Source organism: Ovis canadensis, chromosome 7 (genome assembly GCF_042477335.2).
Source record: "Ovis canadensis isolate MfBH-ARS-UI-01 breed Bighorn chromosome 7, ARS-UI_OviCan_v2, whole genome shotgun sequence".
Taxonomy (NCBI): Eukaryota; Metazoa; Chordata; class Mammalia; order Artiodactyla; family Bovidae; genus Ovis; species Ovis canadensis.
The window spans coordinates 68423600-68441333 of record NC_091251.1 but is presented as its reverse complement, the minus strand read 5'-3'; the positions used below and the strand labels follow the sequence as shown (position 1 = coordinate 68441333).

The 17734-nt window shown below is 39.7% G+C and overlaps 1 protein-coding gene across 4 annotated transcripts in view; it reads right to left on the bottom strand.

Annotated features, from left to right (window-relative positions):
• Window positions 1-12461: 12461 nt before the first annotated feature.
• MYO5A (myosin VA) overlaps window positions 12462-17734 on the bottom strand; it is a 196133-nt gene continuing 190860 nt past the window's right edge. For all 4 annotated transcript variants that reach the window (XM_069596495.1, XM_069596496.1, XM_069596497.1 and 1 more), the window contains 3 exons: window positions 16556-16730; window positions 14453-14533; window positions 12462-14174 (listed from right to left, as the gene is read on the bottom strand). In XM_069596495.1, coding sequence (XP_069452596.1) covers window positions 14022-14174; window positions 14453-14533; window positions 16556-16730 — 409 coding nt within the window. In that variant the 3' untranslated portion in view covers window positions 12462-14021. The remainder of the gene's footprint in view (window positions 14175-14452; window positions 14534-16555; window positions 16731-17734) is intronic.

The following is a 17734-nucleotide window of genomic DNA, read 5'->3' as shown; positions in this document are numbered from 1 at the left end:
GATTGGCCCTTCCCGGCCCACCTGGCGAGGCCTCGCTGTGATTGGCGGGACGGGGGCTGCAGGCGGGGCGCCCCGCCGCCCCGCAGGTTCCCGCGGTTAAGTGGGTCCACCTGGCGGGGTCAGAGAGCGCTCAGCCAAGAACTGGCCCGCTGGGAATTCGCTGGCTCTCAAAGCAGGAAAAAGGTGTGTTCCGAAGCGTTCCCGACCAAGTTTTAGCTTCTTTAGGTCTCAGCGTGCTTACTGGAAAGAGCACAGGATAAAACTATTTGCATAGAAAATCCAGGAGAACCACTAGAACTTGTTAAAGAGTTCAGTCAGGTAAAACCATATTCAAATCAGATGTTAAAATGAATAATTCTCCTGTGTATGATCAATAGCCAGTTAGAAAATATGATAGATAGAAAATAAGGTATTTGTAATATCAACGAAAACGAAGTATCCGCTGACAAAAACGCACTTTGCCTTTGTGGAGAAAATGTTTAAATTTCTTTTCAAGGGTCAAAGAGAAGGTCGGAATGGGGAATCATGCTGTTTTCATGGATAGGAATATTTAATATTGTACAGGTGTCAGTTCAGATCAGTTCAGTCGCTCAGTCGTGTCCGACCCTTTGCGACCCCATGAATCGCAGCACGCCAGGCCTCCCTGTCCATCAACCAACTCCCGGAGTTCACTCAAACTCATGTGCATCGAGTCAGTGATGCCATCCAGCCATCTCATCCTCTGTTGTCCCCTTCTCCTCCTGCCCCCAATCCCTCCCAGCATCAAAGTCTTTTCCAATGAATCAACTCTTGGCATGAGGTGGCCAAACTACTGGAGTTTCAGCTTTAGCATCATTCGTTCCAAAGAAATCCCAGGACTGATCTCCTTCAGAATGGACTGGTTGGATCTCCTTGCAGTCCAAGGGACTCTCAAGAGTCTTCTCCAACACCACAGTTCAAAAGCATCAATTCTTCGGCACTCAGCTTTCTTCACAGTCCAAATCTCACATCCACACAGGACCACTGGAAAAACCATAGCCTTGACTAGATGGACCTTTGTTGGCAAAGTAATGTTTCTGCTTTTGAATATGCTCTCTAGATTGGTCATAACCTTCCTTCCAAGGAATAACCGTCTTTTAATTTCATGGCTGCAATCACCATCTGCAGTGATTTTTGGAGCCCCCAAAAATAAAGTCTGACACTGTTTCCACTGTTTCCCCATCTATTTCCCGTGCAGTGATGGGACCGGATGCCATGATCTTCGTTTTCTGAATGTTGAGCTTTAAGCCACCTTTTTCACTCTCCTCTTTCACTTTCATCAAGAGGCTTTTTAGTTCCTCTTCACTTTCTGCCATAAGGGTGGTGTCATCTGCATATCTGAGGTTATTGATATTTCTCCCGGCAATCTTGATTCTAGCTTGTGTTTCTTCCAGCCCAGCGTTTCTCATGATGTACTCTGCATATAAGTTAAATAAGCAGGGTGACAATATACAGCCTTGACATACTCCTTTTCCTATTTGGAACCTGGTCTGCTGTTCCATGTCCAGTTCTGTTGCTTCCTGACCTGCATATAGGTTACTTAAGAGGCGGGTCAGGTGGTCTGGTATTCCCATCTCTTTCAGAATTTTCCACAGTTTATTGTGATCCACACAGTCAAAGGATTTGGCATAGTCAATAAAGCAGAAATAGATGTTTTTCTGGAACTCTTGCTTTTTCCATGATCCAGTGGATGTTGGCAATTTGATCTCTGGTTCCTCTGCCTTTTACGATTCACGTATTGCTGAGGCCTGTTTGGAGACTTTTGAGCATTACTTTACTAGCCTGTGAGATAATTGCAGTTGTCCGGTAGTTTGAGCATTCTTTGGCATTGCCTTTCTTTGGGATTGGAATGAAAACTGACCTTTTCCAGTCCTGTGGCCACTGCTGAGTTGTCCAAATTTGCTGGCATATTGAGTGCAGCACTTGCACAGCATCATCTTCCAGGATTTGAAAGAGCTCAACTGGAATTCCATCACCTCCACTAGCTTTGTTCGTAGTGATGCTTCCTAAGGCCCACTTGACTTCACATTCCGGGATGTCTGGCTCTAGGTGAGTGATCACACCATCGTGATTATCTGGGTCGGGAAGATCTTTTTTGTACAATTCTTCTGTGTATTCTTGCTACCTCTTCTTAATACCTTCTGCTTCTGTTAGGTCCATACCATTTCTGTCCTTTATCTTTGCACGAAATGTTCCCTTGGTATCTCTAATTTTCCCAAAGGGATCTCTAGTCTTTCCCATTCTATTGTTTTCCTCTATTTCTTTGCATTGATCGCTGAGGAAGGCTTTCTTATCTCTCCTTGCTATTGTTTGGAACTCTGCATTCAGATGCTTATATCTTTCCTTTTCTCCTTTGCTTTTCGCTTCTCTTCTTTTCACAGCTATTTGTAAGGCCTCACCAGACAGCCATTTTGCTTTTTTGCATTTCTTTTCCATGGGGATGGTCTTGCTCCCTGTCTTCTGTACAATGTCAGGAACCTCCATCCATAATTCATCAGGTACTCTATGTATCAGATCTAGTCCCTTAAATCTATTTCTCACTTCCACTGTACAGGTGTCAGTTGTACCCAAATGAATATATAAGCCTAATATAACTGGAATAAAAATCCCAGCAGGACTTTTGCAGAATTGCAAAGTGGTTTTATATTTTGGGGGGCTTCCCTGGTGGCTCAGACGGTAAAGTGTCTGCCTGCAATGCGGGAGACATGTGTTCAATCTCTGGGTTGGGAAGATCCCCTGGAGAAAGAAATGGCAACACACTTCAGTACTCTTACCTGGAAATTCCATGGATGGAGGAGCCTGGTTGACTACAGTCCATGGGATCGCTGAGTTGGACATGACTGAGCAACTTCACTTTATATTTTTTATGGAATAAAAGTCTGTGTATAACTAAGACAATTCTCAAAGAACAAAGAGGAGAAATTAGCCCTACCTTGTATTAAGGGATATCACAAAGCCATTAAAACTGTGTGATACTGTGATGGGAATGAATACATGAGTAATGGAACAGAACGGAGTCCTCCAACATTATATAGTGGCCTAGAGAACCTGATGGGGAAGGAAGAGATTATTTAATGGAAGGGTCATTATATAGGGGGAAAAAGCAAGCGATGGCCAACAGTACATCCAAAAATAAACTCCAGATGGATTCATGATTAAAACCTAAAAGCAAAACCAGAAAAAAAAAAAAAAAACCAGGAGTAGTATCTCTGGAGTGCTTGGCATGTGGAAATCTGTGCCCCTGGCAGTGGAATGGCAGAGTCTTAAGCACTGTCTTAAGCCAAGGAAGGCGGGGGCAATGTCTTAACTGTTGGGTTAAGAAAGAATGAGTTAAGATACAAAGTAGCAGAGCTATAAAAGAGAAAAATTATAGATTTGAGGTCATCAAAATGAAACATTTCTGTTCAGTAAAGAACACCATTCACACAAAAAAGGCAACAGGTTAGGAAATATATTTGCAATTAAAAAAACAATATCTAGACTATATAAGAAACTATTGTAAATTGGTTAAAGAAAAGATGAAAATTCCAGTTTTAAAAATTGGACAATTGGTAGCAGAAATGAATAGGCAATTTGTGTATGGAGATACTCAAATGGCTGGTTAGCATATAAAGACATGTCAACTTTATTAGTACAGAAATGTAAATGAAGATATCACTTTGCTCCCATATGATTGGGAACAATGTTTAGGTTGGACAACATCATATGTTGCCTAGGATGTGAGGAAACAAGAACTGTTTTGCTCACACAGCTGTGGGAACTACACAGTCATCCCTTGGTATCCAAGAGGGGACTGGTCCCAGGACCCGCAAAGATACAAACTCTTCCATTGCTCAAGTCCCTTGTGTATAATGGCATAGTATTTTCATATAACCTATACATATTCTTCTTATATATTTTAAATCATCTCTAGATTATTTATAATACCTAATACAATGAAAATGCTGTGTAAACAGCTGCTGGAAATTCAAGCTTTGCTTTTTTGGAAATTTCTGGAATTTTTAAAAAAAATGTATATTTTAGATCTGAGGGTGGTCGAATCTGTGGATGCAGAACCTGTGGATATGGAGAACTGACTGTACTGATACTCCTATTCGAGAGACCAATCTGAGAATATTTAGTGAAAATAAATTCAGGCAGAAAAGCTTCTCACATAGTCTCACATTGTCACCCAGAGAGACAGTTAAGTAGATGTTCATCACAACACAGTTGTATATCAAAGAAATGGAAACACTTAAATATCCATCAAAAGGGGGGATGAGTGAGTAAAATCATGTGTGCTTACAATATAAAACTGTACAGCTTCTAGTAGGAGTGGACATGAGCTACCTATACCACTTAGATATGAAAAACAACGCTGAATAGATGGCTAGCACAAGTCATATATATTTTAAACTCACAAAAACTGCAATACTATATGTTATCCATGGATATAAGCATGTGTAAATAAAGTGTGGGTGATAAATTATAAAGTCATCCATTAAATAAACAAAAGTAGATATTTATTAGGTTGAGGGAAGTGGGACTGGGGATAAAGCAAAAAGCAAAGCCAAAAATATTAAAAAGGGCTTGACATGGACCAACCACAATAGGAGCCAAAATAAGAAAACTACGGTAAATTCAATTCTGTACACTTATTGTCCAAAATAACATAAAGAAAAAGAAAAGGCATAATTTGGGTAGGGACAGCTGTGTGGTTCCTCAGAGCTGAGAGGAATCTCAAGGTCTAATTACTTTTTTCTTGACTTTTAAATTTAGTATTATTATTAGCCACACCACACAGCTTGTAGAACTTTAGTTCGCCGCCCAAGGATTAAAACCAGACAATGACGGTGAAAGTGCTGAGTCCTAACCATTGGATCAGCAGAGAATTCCTACTTTTTTCTGTAAGTAAAAAAGTTTTATTGAAGAATAAAATTATATATAGAAAAGTACACAAATAATAAGTGTATATCTCAATATATTCTTATACATGGAATACAGCAACACAATCAAGTAACCACCACTCAACTCAGAACATTTCTTACACCCTAAACCTTCCATGTGACTTCAAGCCATTACCCCTTATAGATAACCACTTTTATGACCTCTATCAGTATGGATTTAACCTATTTTAGAAGTTTTTAATAGGTGGAATCATGTTTGTAACTTTTTGCATTTGGCTTTTTACATGACATTTATTTATGCTGCTGCATGTAGCTGTAGTTCACTATTTTTGTTGCTATATAATATTCCATTGTATAAATATTCTACAGTTTATTGATTCATTCTCTTGAAAGTGAAAGTCATTCAGTCATGTCCAACTCTTTGCAACTCCATGGAATATATACAGTCCATTGGATTTCTCCAGGCCAGAATGCTGGAGTGGGTAGCCTTTCCCTTCTCCAGGGGATCTTCCTAACCCAGGGATCAAACCCAGGTCTCCTGCATTGCAGGCAGATTCTTTGCAGGCAGATTCTTTACCAGCTGAGCCACAAGGGAAGCCCAAAAGGAAGGCAGACACCAGGTGTAACTCTAATGCTGTGACTTGGATTCATTCTCTTACTAAGTATTTGGGTTGTTTCATTTTGTGATGATGAGGCTCAGGGCACACACCACTCCAAGATGTGCTTGCTTACTCTGGCATGTGGATTATTTTCAGCTGAAAACAAGCAGGCTCAGGATCTTCTCTGTGTCCCATTGCCAGCAAATATTTGTTTACCAAACAATATTATCTTCCTGAAATTACCTTACTTCCCTTTGAAGTATCAAGGGGACTTTGAGACTTAGTCCAGAATATATGACCTCTTTGCCACATTTCAGAATATATGTATACTTCTTTGAAATTCTTCATATTTATGTGGTTTCCCCATGCACATGTAGTAAATTTGATTTAAAAGCCTTCAGTCCAGTTCAGTTCAGTCACTCAGTGTGTCCGATTGTTTGCAACCCCATGAATCGCAGCACACCAGGCCTCCCTGTCCATCACCAACTCCTGGAGTTCACACAAATTCATGTGCATCGAGTCGGTGATGCCATCCAGCCATCTCATCCACTGTCATCCCCTTCTCCTCCTGCCCCCAATCCCTCCCAGGATCAGGGTCTTTTCCAATGAGTCAACTCTTTGCATGAGGTGGCCAAAGTACTGGAGTTTCAGCTTTAGCATCATTCCTTCCAAAGAACACCCAGGACTGATCTCCTTCAGAATGGACTGGTTGGATATCCTTGCAGTCCAAGGGACTCTCAAGAGTCTTCTCCAGCACCACAGTTCAAAAGCATCAATTCTTCGGCGCTCAGCTTTCTTTATAGTCCAACTCTCACATCCATACATGACCACTGGAAAAACCATAAACTTGACTAGACGGACCTTTGTTGACAAAGTAATATCTCTGCTTTTGAATATACTATCTAGGTTGGTCATAACTTTCCTCCCAAGGAGCAAGCGTCTTTTAATTTCATGGCTGCAATCACCATCTGCAGTGATTTTGGAACCCCCAAAAAATAAAGTCTGACACTGTTTCCACTGTTTCCCCATCTATTTTCCATGAAGTGATGGGACCGGATGCCATGATCTTCGTTTTCTGAATGTTGAGCTTTAAGCCACCTTTTTCACTCTCCTCTTTCACTTTCATCAAGAGGCTTTTTAGTTCCTCTTCACTTTCTGCCATAAGGGTGGTGTCATCTGCATATCTGAGATTATTGATATTTCTCCTGGCAATCTTGATTCCAGCTTGTGTTTCTTCCAGCCCAGCGTTTCTCATGATGTACTCTGCATAGAAGTTAAATAAGCAGGGTGACAATATACAGCCTTGATGTACTCCTTCTCCTATTTGGAACCAGTCTGTTGTTCCATGTCCAGTTCTAACTGTTGCTTCCTGACCTGCATACAGATTTCTCAAGAGGCGGGTCAGGTGGTCTGGTATTCCCATCTCTTTCAGAATTTTCCACAGTTTATTGTGATCCACACAGTCAAAGGCTTTGGCCTAGTCAATAAAGCAGAAATAGATGTTTTTCTGGAACTCTCTTGCTTTTTCCATGACCGTCTAGTCAAGGCTATGGTTTCTCCAGTGGTCATGTATGGATGTGAGAGTTGGACTATAAAGAACGCTGAGTACTGAAGAATTGATGCTTTAGAACTGTGGTGTTGGAGAAGACTCTTGAGAGTCCATTGGACTGCAAGGAGATCCAACCAGTACATCCTAAAGGAGATTGGTCCTGGGTGTTCATTGGAAGTACTGATGCTGAGGCTGAAACTCCAATACTTAGCCACCTGATGCAAAGAACTGACTCATCTGAAAAGACCCTGATGCTGGGAAGATTGAGGGCAAGAGGAGAAGGGGATGACAGAGGATGAGATGGTTGGATGGCATCACTGACTCAATGGACATGAGTTTGAGTGAACTCCGGGAGCTGATGATGGACAGGGAGTCCTGGCATGCTGAGGTTCATGGGGTCACGAAGAGTTGGACATGACTGAGCTACTGAACTGAACTGAAACAGAAATTTTTCTTTTTTTGAAGTTTGTTTTCTTTGTCTATGAGTCTGTTTCTGTTTTTGTATATAGATTTATTTTTAACCTGTATTTTCACTAATATTTAGTTCAAAATATTTTAAAATTTCTCTAGATTTCTTCTTTGATCCATGTTTATTTAGAACTTGTTTAATCTCCAAGTATTTGGGGATTTTCCAGCTGTCTTTCTGTCATTGATTTTTAGTGTTAGTCTTTTAAATTTTATAGGTGTGTTTCATGGCCCCAAATGTGATCTATGTTGGTGTATGTGATGTGGGTTTATTTATGACACTAACAAAAATCCTTTACATCCATATCTTTATTTGAACAATTTTCTTTAATAGCTAGGAGAATACAGCATTAATGACACATTTACTAAGTACAACATCAGACAACTACAAATTTTGAGCATAAATGTCTATCTGATATTGTTTTGGTTTTCATCTTAGCACTAGGTGATATCTAGTGAAAACCCATGTTTCAAAGGCTTTTGTTGACATGAAGTGCATTATTAACTTATTTTTAAAAATTTCATGTGAGATATGCTGGGGTGGGTTTAGTTTAAAACTAGTGTTGTTTGATATTGCCTTTCACTTCTCAGCACTTTTGCTTCCTTTTTCATGGAGGAATATCTCACCTAAGAACTTTTCAAAGATTAACTAGATCATGTTTTTCCATGTAGGTCAAAGTAGAATTCCTTTTCTAGACCAACAAGGAAAAAGAAAAACTGTAATGTTCAATGCCATGGTAGTTATCCATTTCACAGTAAGTTGACAATTGAAGTTAGTAATTAAAATACAATATATTAAATGTCATAAGCTCATTTCTATGCAACACTGTTAGAGCAACTTAAATTCTCCAAGGACACAAGAAAATCAACATAACTCCTGGGTTCCACAAAAATTCACAATTAGGATCATAAATTATAACACATATATCCACATTTGAAGGAAAAATTCAGCATATGTTGGAAAAATTAAATGGCTCAAGTGTTGTAGAGAGCCTGAAATGTAGGCTAAGTTTTTATAACATATAATAACAATAAGATATTTAAAACTATTGACTCTGAAAAATGTCATGAAAATGTATACTGACTTACTAAGCATTGAATTGTACATACAAACTTCAATTCAAAAAACATTTTTCTAAAAAGAAATGTTTTCTGTCAAATATTTCAAGCAACATTACAATACTGAGGAAATGGTATTCATATTTAGACATCTTAATGAATCTAGTAACACCCATTAAATTGAGCTAATGAGCATTTTAACTAGACCAAATTATAAAATAAAAAATGTATAAAATGTATTTTGGCAGATATTTTACATAGTGCTTTCCAGTTTCTGATCTATTGAGACATCTATTGTAATCTCAGTTTGACTTAATTTAGGGTAATACAATGAATTAGAATTATAGCACTGTTTCCTATTTTCACTCCAGTTTTGATATGGGTAAAGAGTTCTTAAAAATTTTTTTAATGAATGTCTATGAAAGGGTTTACAATTATACCCTTTAGCCTAAGAAAATGTCAGTTCAGTGGGAAACAAGCCATTTAAGAATTACCAAGAATCTAAATTATCTCTGTATTTCTTTCATACGTTCATTTGCGTACTTGTAACACAGAGGCCCCCAAACTCAGGAAGCACTCTCTAAGATTACATTTCATTGGCTCTGAGGTTGTTGCTGCCTCAGAGTTCCAATACCTGTTTGGAAATGAGAGCAAAGGAAGAAGGAACGGAAGGGGAGAGTCATGCAGAATGGGAAGGAAGAAAGGAGGCCACGCCCACCCACACCCTCACACCTTGAGAAACAGGGCAAGATACCTTTCCAGGCAAGACTTCCCTTGACAGAGGAGGGGTTCCAGAGAACTTAAGGCAGCTCTAGGAGGGAAGGGAGTGGGGGTTAAGGTGGCCCTCACAGCACAGCCTGAGAAGAAATCAATGCCCTTAGGCATGCACAGTGCCTCCCTAACCTCTTGGCTCCAAAGCCAACACTGGCAGCGAGCACACACTGCTATGTTCAAACACACAAAGACTTGTGTATGGCCTGCCTGGTAGACAGCCCTCAGAAGGGACCCAGGAACTTGGCCTGTCCCCACAGGTTCTCTCCAGGCTGCTCAGCTAGCTCACCTGGTGGCCCTCATAGTGACTTTGAGGGCTGTGTGTTGACAGTGACCTTCTTTTTAACTGTTGGGAGGCTCTCTCTATTTCCTGTCAGGCTGGGACAGCCTGCTACTAAATAATGACCAGAACAGAGTCCTGCACCCTCCGGGGGGTGGGGGTGGGGCACTGATCTATTACAAAAGCCAAACATAGTTATAGTTGGTGAAAGTGAAAGTCACTCAATCATGTCCAACTTTTTGCAACCCCATGAACTATACAGTCCATGGAATTCTCCAGGCCAGAATACTGGAGTGGGTACCCTTTCCCTTATCCAGGCGATCTACCCAAACCAGGTCTCCCGCATTGCAGGCAGATTCTTTACTAGCTGGGCCACAAGGGAAGCCCAGTTATAGTTGGTAACTATGACAAGAAGGAAAGCACAAGGCACCCCCTGTGATCAGCACAAAGAACTTGGTTCTCAGCATTTATTCACCTCCCATCGGGCAGTAGCCAACTCTGATAGAGAAAAAGAGCACCTTGTGCTCTAGGCCAGGGCAGCCCATGGGTACCAGGAAGAACAAAATGGAACCTGGGGACGTTCTCAAGTCTCCTGCCCCACATGTGCTCTCACTGCCACTGCTTAGTGTGGGATGATGGCACAGCTTAGGCAACCTAGGCAGCCTTAGTTAGGCAAGTCACTGGCCTTATCTCTGTCTCAAGTGTCCATACACACAAGGATGGCAGTAGCGACCCTCCTACCTTCCAGGGCTGCTGTGAGGACACAATGAGGTTCCAGAGCACATGAGCTGGAGTCAAGCATGGCCAGACACAAGGTGCTGTTTCTATACGCCCTTTCACTCGGAGGGCTGAAGGGCCACCTTCAAGGGTGACATTTTTCCTTTGTTTTATGTTAAACAGTTGAAGTTACTGAAGACTGTGTATGTGTGGAAGAGAAAAAGAGAGAGAGAGAGAGAATATGAGGACATCTCAGGATGGTGCCAAGCGCCCCTTCACCTAGGGTTACCAGGGAAGACATTTCTCAGAACCACCACTATACTGAAATTCTAATCAAATAAATTATTAAACTGTGTTACTAAAAGCTTTGATCTATATTATACATAATCACTTACCCAGAAAGAGGCAACTTTCAATTATCCATTGAAAGGAATGAAATAAAGCAAACGAGACAAACTGACCCAAATCCCCAAATCTCCTCTCAGTTGGCTTTGGAATACATATTTTTGTACCTTTGCAATCGAGGAAAGAAGTGTCAGGTGCACGGGGAATTTTCACAACTTCAGAAGGAACCATGAAGCTACATGTCATGGATTTTACCCCATGCTCATCTTTCCCCTTCATTACAGTTTCTCTCAGGCAGAGCAAAACCTTAACCTGAGAGAAGGTACAAGAAGGGAAACTGCTTCTAAGTTTTCAGGTTTGCTTTCCAAGGTGTGAGCTCAGTCTCCATGTAAAGTGAGTGGGGGAAGAGACTATTGAGAAGTGGTTATTGAGACAGTGAATTGTTTTCTCAAAGAATTCTTTCTTTGAGTTCCTATAGTGTGTCATGTTGGAATTATGAACAAGCGTATTAGTGGTAATGCTAAGAAGTACTGCAGAGAAGCGGGAACAGTAAGAACTCATGTAAAAATTGGCCTGAAGGGAAGTCCTCAGGCAGGTCTACGGAACAACTGAAGACTCACTCCGCCCACAGCCTTCAACATAGTCAGAGCAGGTGAGTAGACAGTTGAGGGGATACCTGACATGGCTGAAGGAAGGGAAAGAATGAATGGATAAGTGAGTGGATGGATGGTGGGGAGGGCTGGCAGAGGTTTGTTTGAGGCTGGGTAATAAAGTGTGAATGGACAGAGGGAAAGGTGAGAAGCCCTCAGAGAGGCCAAGGGTACCCACAGTCAGCAGAATATTGTTTAATCTCCAAGAAACTAGGACACAGAATGACTTACCAGGATTTGGAGTTCTGTGGTTGTAAGGTATTTCTGTTGCAACTAAAGATCTTCAGGCCACTAAGAGAAATTCATTCAGAGCCCCATCTGGGGTTCTGGATAGGCCCTGGAGGAAGCTGGAGCCCTGAAACAGCATAACCTTTGTGCGGCCATCCCTGAACAGGAGAGCCTGGGGCTTGGTTGTAGAATGGAGGCTCTTTGTAGCAGAAAGATGGGAGACAGGAGAGAGAGAAAGGCCCAGACTAGACATGCCTCAGGATACAAGCTGTCTGTGGGAAAGACAAGGGCTGCAGTGGCAGTGGAAGCTAGAGCGTGAGCCTGAAGACCCGACATGACTCAGGGTGTGTGTGGAACATGCTATACAGGACTAACCTGGGAAAGGACCTGGGAGGATTTCCGGGTTTCAGTAGGGGAGCCTACAATCACAGTGGCATTTGAGGGGACGTCTTTCCCACCCAAGTCCCATCTATGTTCTTAGACTCTGACGCATTCAGTACTAAGTGGTTTCAAAAGTTATTGAAAACCACATTGACATCTGGGAAAATTGAGAGAATCCGAAGTAGCACTTTTGCCTGATTTTGCAAATGAATAAATGTATCCAATCTGAATACAGCAGCACACAATTCAATAAAAATTACCTGAACTAAATTTCTAAAAGCATGACTATAAATCATGCACATTTAAGGAAAATTATAGCTTCATAAACCTATAATTTTACATTTTATTCATCCCTCAAAATTAACGTGCTCCAAACACTAGGCTACCTTACCGAATACCTGCAGCTCACTTCTCTGGGGTCCAAGCACTCCAAGCAGAGAACTTCAGAAGTGGAAGGGACCTTAGGAACTGGCTAACACTCTTACTGTATAAATGAGGAATTTGAGGCTCAAATAAGTTAACAGACAGTATTTATCTTTTAATAACAATCTTTATCACTGATTTGAAAATGTTTTACTTCCATTAATAATATTGCACATATTTTATAGATTATCTAACAGTTAATTTATACAAATCTATGATTGTAATTCTGAACCAGAGTTTCTAGTGAAAGCTAAGAATTTGCTTTTGTACAATCTGAAACATTTATTGTTTAAGATTTGTGGGACAAATGGAGAATATGTTTACTTAGAATGTCTGAATGAAAACTTATAGAATCTGGGTCTTATTAAACCAAGTCCTCTGTAAAATTCAGCAATCTCCTTATATTTTTATATAGGTCAAAGTATTTCTAATATGATGCTCTTTAAAATATCTAGTGGTACTGAGAACATTTATAGAAGTTGCAAAGCCTAAAAAATGGAATCAATTATTTATTATATACTTTATTTTGCATAATTTATAAAAGAATCAAGATTTCAAGACCTGAATCACGAATATTCTGACAATCCTCTCTAGATAGTGAAATTAATTCTTAATAAATTAAGAAGAAAGAAAACCTGTCAGGGTTGAAAATATGCACTGCAGGAATCAGATCTGGTAACCAAAAATAAGTCACTTCACAGAACACTGTACCCTGATGTGATATCACCCAGGGAAAGTTAATGAGCACATCAATATAACACATCCTGAATAAATGACATCAACGATAACCACTTTGCCTAGTCCTATCCCTAAATGTCAAACGCTGTGTCATATTACTACATGACTTCCCAGTGTCTGCTACTTGTGCAGGTGAATCTGTAGATATGTGCATGTAATCCAGTTAAAACTAATCTGATTGGACTGTAAACAGAGTTGATAAAAGAGAAGCTTATTGTTGTAGTGCCTAATATGAATATCGCTTACATTTTAAAGAACATAGTATGTAGCAGCAATTTAAAATGCTCAGTAAACTACAGTACAAATGGACTTCCATGCTCTAAGCAAACCAACATTCTCTTAATATCTCTACATCATAGTGACACATAGAAGGGAGCTACTTATCCAGTTACTTTACATAATGTCAGTTTATTTGTTTGTTCCAGTTTGACATTATCAACATAATTGATTCCTAAGCTGGTATAATATGTACTCGGTGGTGATTTTTCTTTCAGTTCTTCTGGTTAGCACACAGGAGGTTCCTTGATGGTGCCTTCTTAACAACAGCTTATATTCATATCTGGAATTCAGGTTTTTTATATCATTTAGATGCAGTGATAAGGATTTAAAATAAATGCTGGCAGCTGAAGACACATTTTTTTTTTGTTTTCTTCCATCATTCACCTGCACGTCAATGGCAGACACCTAACTGACCAAGGACAAGTGTTGTTATGAAGGTAACACGGCACAAAGGAACCTATCTTTCTTTCCAAGATGATGAAAAGTATTCTAGGGGCAGTTCTAGTCAATAATCCCTTATTTGGGAGATAATAAGTACTATCTTTTAAAATGTGTTTTCAGTAGCTCACTTGAAATAATGGGTTCTTATTTCAGGCAAGAAATGTATTGTCAATATTTGCCTTGATATCACTTTCAGACCCGTGATATGAATCCCAGGCCCAGGCTGGCTGGAATCTGGATAGTTTCTAGCGCAAGGGAAGAGGGGTTAAAAGGAAAGGTGACAGGAAAGATGTGTTTTGCATCCATGAGTAGTTGAGGAGAGTCTTTCCTGTCTCGTAAACGCATCTGAGGAAAAAAAAAAACAAACAGAACATCAATCTTTGAATCTATAAACTTATTTTTTTAGACAAAATTCTACCAAAAACCCTCAATAAATGACAAATGTTTATATTTGTTTTAAAATCACTTCATTTCCTCAATAAGTTATTATCAAAAAATTAATGCACTATGAAAATGATACAATAATATAACAAAAACTGCATTATCCTTCAATAAATTATAAAATTTCCATCCAAATGACTGTGTTCATAAACTGAAGCAAAAGGAAGCCTGGGAGATCTTACCTGTATAGTACGAATAAATGACACAGAAACTCTTTCTTCAAACTCATTAACCGGTGTATACAAATTCAACACTTTGACAATCTGGGAGAAATAAAATGATCAAAATTTTTAGCATATTATCAAATACATACATTCCAGGTACCTCTAATCAGGAAAAAGAAAAAGATCTTTGCCTATTGCTTTCAATTCTACTCAGGGCTTGGTTAGGACAAGATGGGAGAGGGAGCTGTTCTGAAGGCACATTTACCTTTATTATTTAAATTTTTATAATAAGAGTGTATTAATATAATATCTGTACATTTTAAGAAGCAATATAAATTTGAAAAATCATGAAAAGTAAAAGTACTCCCACTCTCACGCTCTCATTCTCTCAAAGTAACAACAGTTATCAGTGTCCTGAGTATTCAGCTAATTACTTTCTATATATATTCTATGTGTAAGGCCTATGTAAGATTTCTACGTTTTGAGATAAGTGATGAACATTTAAAAAAAATCCAAAAGTCAGCACAAAAATAACTAGGTAAAAGAAGAGTGGGCATGTTTATGCCTGTGCCCTGCCTCGTGCTGTGGCCACTGTCCCCCAATGCCCTCCCCATCTTTTCACTGCCTTAAATTCAAGACTTTCCCTGAATGATTAATTATTGATCCTCAGCAACATCTGGAGTCCTCCCACTAGCTTATTAGTGCTCAGGGCTTAACCACCTACCAAGGGCCTAGCACCAGCCCTGGGTTTCCCTAGCCCTGTGGCCAGCTGTGCTAGGAGCTGGTCCCACCAAAACATGGGAGAGCAGAAACCAAAGGGAGCAGGGTGGGGCAGCCGACCAGGCCAGGGGCCAACCCTGCCCACTGGGGAGCCCACAGTAGAACCACTGTCACAACAGAAGGGCCTATACAGCCCACACAGGGGGTACCCCTGGGCACAGAACTCTGGCAACCAGAGGGCAGCATGTTTCTGAGCCCCACAGGATGTTTCCTATATAAGGCCACTTCTTTAAGACTGGGAAATGTAACCAGCTCACTTAATGCATAGAAAAAAAGAAAAAAAAATGGGGAAAAATGAGAAGACAGGAATATGTTTCAACCAAAGGGATGAGACATAACCTCAGAAGTACTTAATGAAGTGGAGATGAGCAATCTACCTGATAAAGAGTACAAGGTTATGATCATAAACATGCTCACTGTACTCAGGGGAAGTAGGGATGAATTCACAAAGAGTTAGAAAATATACAGAGCCAGAAAAAGCTGAATAACACAATAACTGAAATTAAAAAAGACTGGAAGGCATCAACAGTAGACTAAATGATACAAGGGAGTGAATGTGAGGTGGAAGACAGCAGTGTAAATCAAATCACTGAAACTTTATAGAAAAAAGAATAAAAAGAAATAAGGATGGTTTTAAGAGACCTCTGGGACAACTTAAGTGATACTGAGAACAAACGGTTGCCAGAGGGGAGGGACATGGGGGTGTTCAAAATAGATGAAGGGATTAAGAGGTACAAACCTCTAGTTATAAAGTAAATAAAGCATGAGGATACAATCTACAATATAAGGAATATGGTTTATAATATTATAATAATCTTATATGGGGACATATGGTTGCTAGACTTATGGTTATCATTTCATAATGTATACAAATGTCAAACCGCTGAGTAGTATACCTGAGACTAACATCATATTATACATCAGCTACATTTCAATTAAAAGAGAATTATCTGTCTTAAATAGATAAGTCTAAAAAATCATTCAATTATTAAATAATATACAAGACTCTTTGGAGTTCAAGCTCCATAGGATGTATAGAATGTATCCCCCATAAAAACAGAAACTTTGCCTTGTTCCTGGTTTTATCTGAGTGGCGGGTACGTTACACAGAACAGTGTAGAGAATGGATAAATATTTACTGAATGTTGTATGTGCATGAGTGTGACAATATTGAAATATAACTTGTGGTAAAATCACCTGTCCTCAAGATCTACAGTACTGATACATATCATCTCTGACACAGATGAAGTTAGCTCAGAGACAAGAACAATAGCTAGAAGCCTTCGTGACTTCCCTAAATGTTACCTTTGATGAATTTTATAATAGGGAAAGTTGCCTTACCTGGGCAGTAGTTAAAGCATTGCACATGGAACAAATGGCTTCTGCGTCATCATCTGTTTTCTTTTTCACTTGCAAAAGCTGAGCAGCCTGAATGAGAGGCTCCAGGGTTTCCTTAGCCCCACTGTTCATCAAATTCTTATCACGCAGCCATTCTTCTAGTTGACTGACATTGTACCTATGTCAAAAAAGGGTTGAGGGGGATGCAAATTTACCGAATGTTATCATAAATGTCTTAATTTTTCTGTGCATGGCTTTGCTAGGAATTTCTGTTGAATTCTGTTTTTTAAATCATTGGCTGTACTTAAAATTTTATCACTATAAATAATCAGGTTTATAATCATAATTATATGAGTATTATTCTAGAGACTATAATTCTCTTTAATGAAAGACAGAAATGAAGCCATAATAGCAAGTTATAAAATAAAGTGTGCTTAAAAAAAATAGAACACATAGTATGGTTGTGTCATTATTAAACAGCAGAGCAGAAAACATCTTCCAGCTTTTTACAACTTGAGAGGAGAGAACTGATAATCCTCTAATTACTCTCTGTTTCTACATCAAACTCCAAGCTAGTGGATATAATAAGATCCCCACCTAGACCCTGTGCTCTGACCCTTTTCAGAGAAGAGCCTGGATGATGGAGGTAGTGGCCTGAGGAAGTTTAGGGATGTAGGCAAGAAGGGCAAGTCGGGGCAGAGGAAGAGGCAAACAGAAAATATGGAGAGAGACAGAAACTAGACAGATGCTGAGGTTTTAAGAGGTGGCCAATCAAGCGACAGTGGTTTGCGAAACAGGAGTCGGATAAAAGCATCCACAGTCAGGACTTAGTAATCAGGCAAAGAGGGGCTTGCAGGTATAAACAGAGCTTGCAGAGAAATACGTTCAATGACCTGAGTGGAAGGCATTACCTTCTGACTGCTGTCTACAGTGAACACGAGTCAGAACGGAAAATTTGGAAAGGTCAAATTTCCTAAGATTGAGTAACTATAGACTTTCATAGGAGAAATACTTTCCCCCTCTCTTGGTGAATTTTCTAGCTGTTTTAAAATAAATTATTTGCCAAAAAATAATTCTATTATGTTAATAAGGTAATGCTAAGGAGCAGTTGGACAAAACTGAGTGGAGCTTTTCTTAAAACTGAGAGGGGCATACTTCAAACATCAGTAAAAGATTTACTCC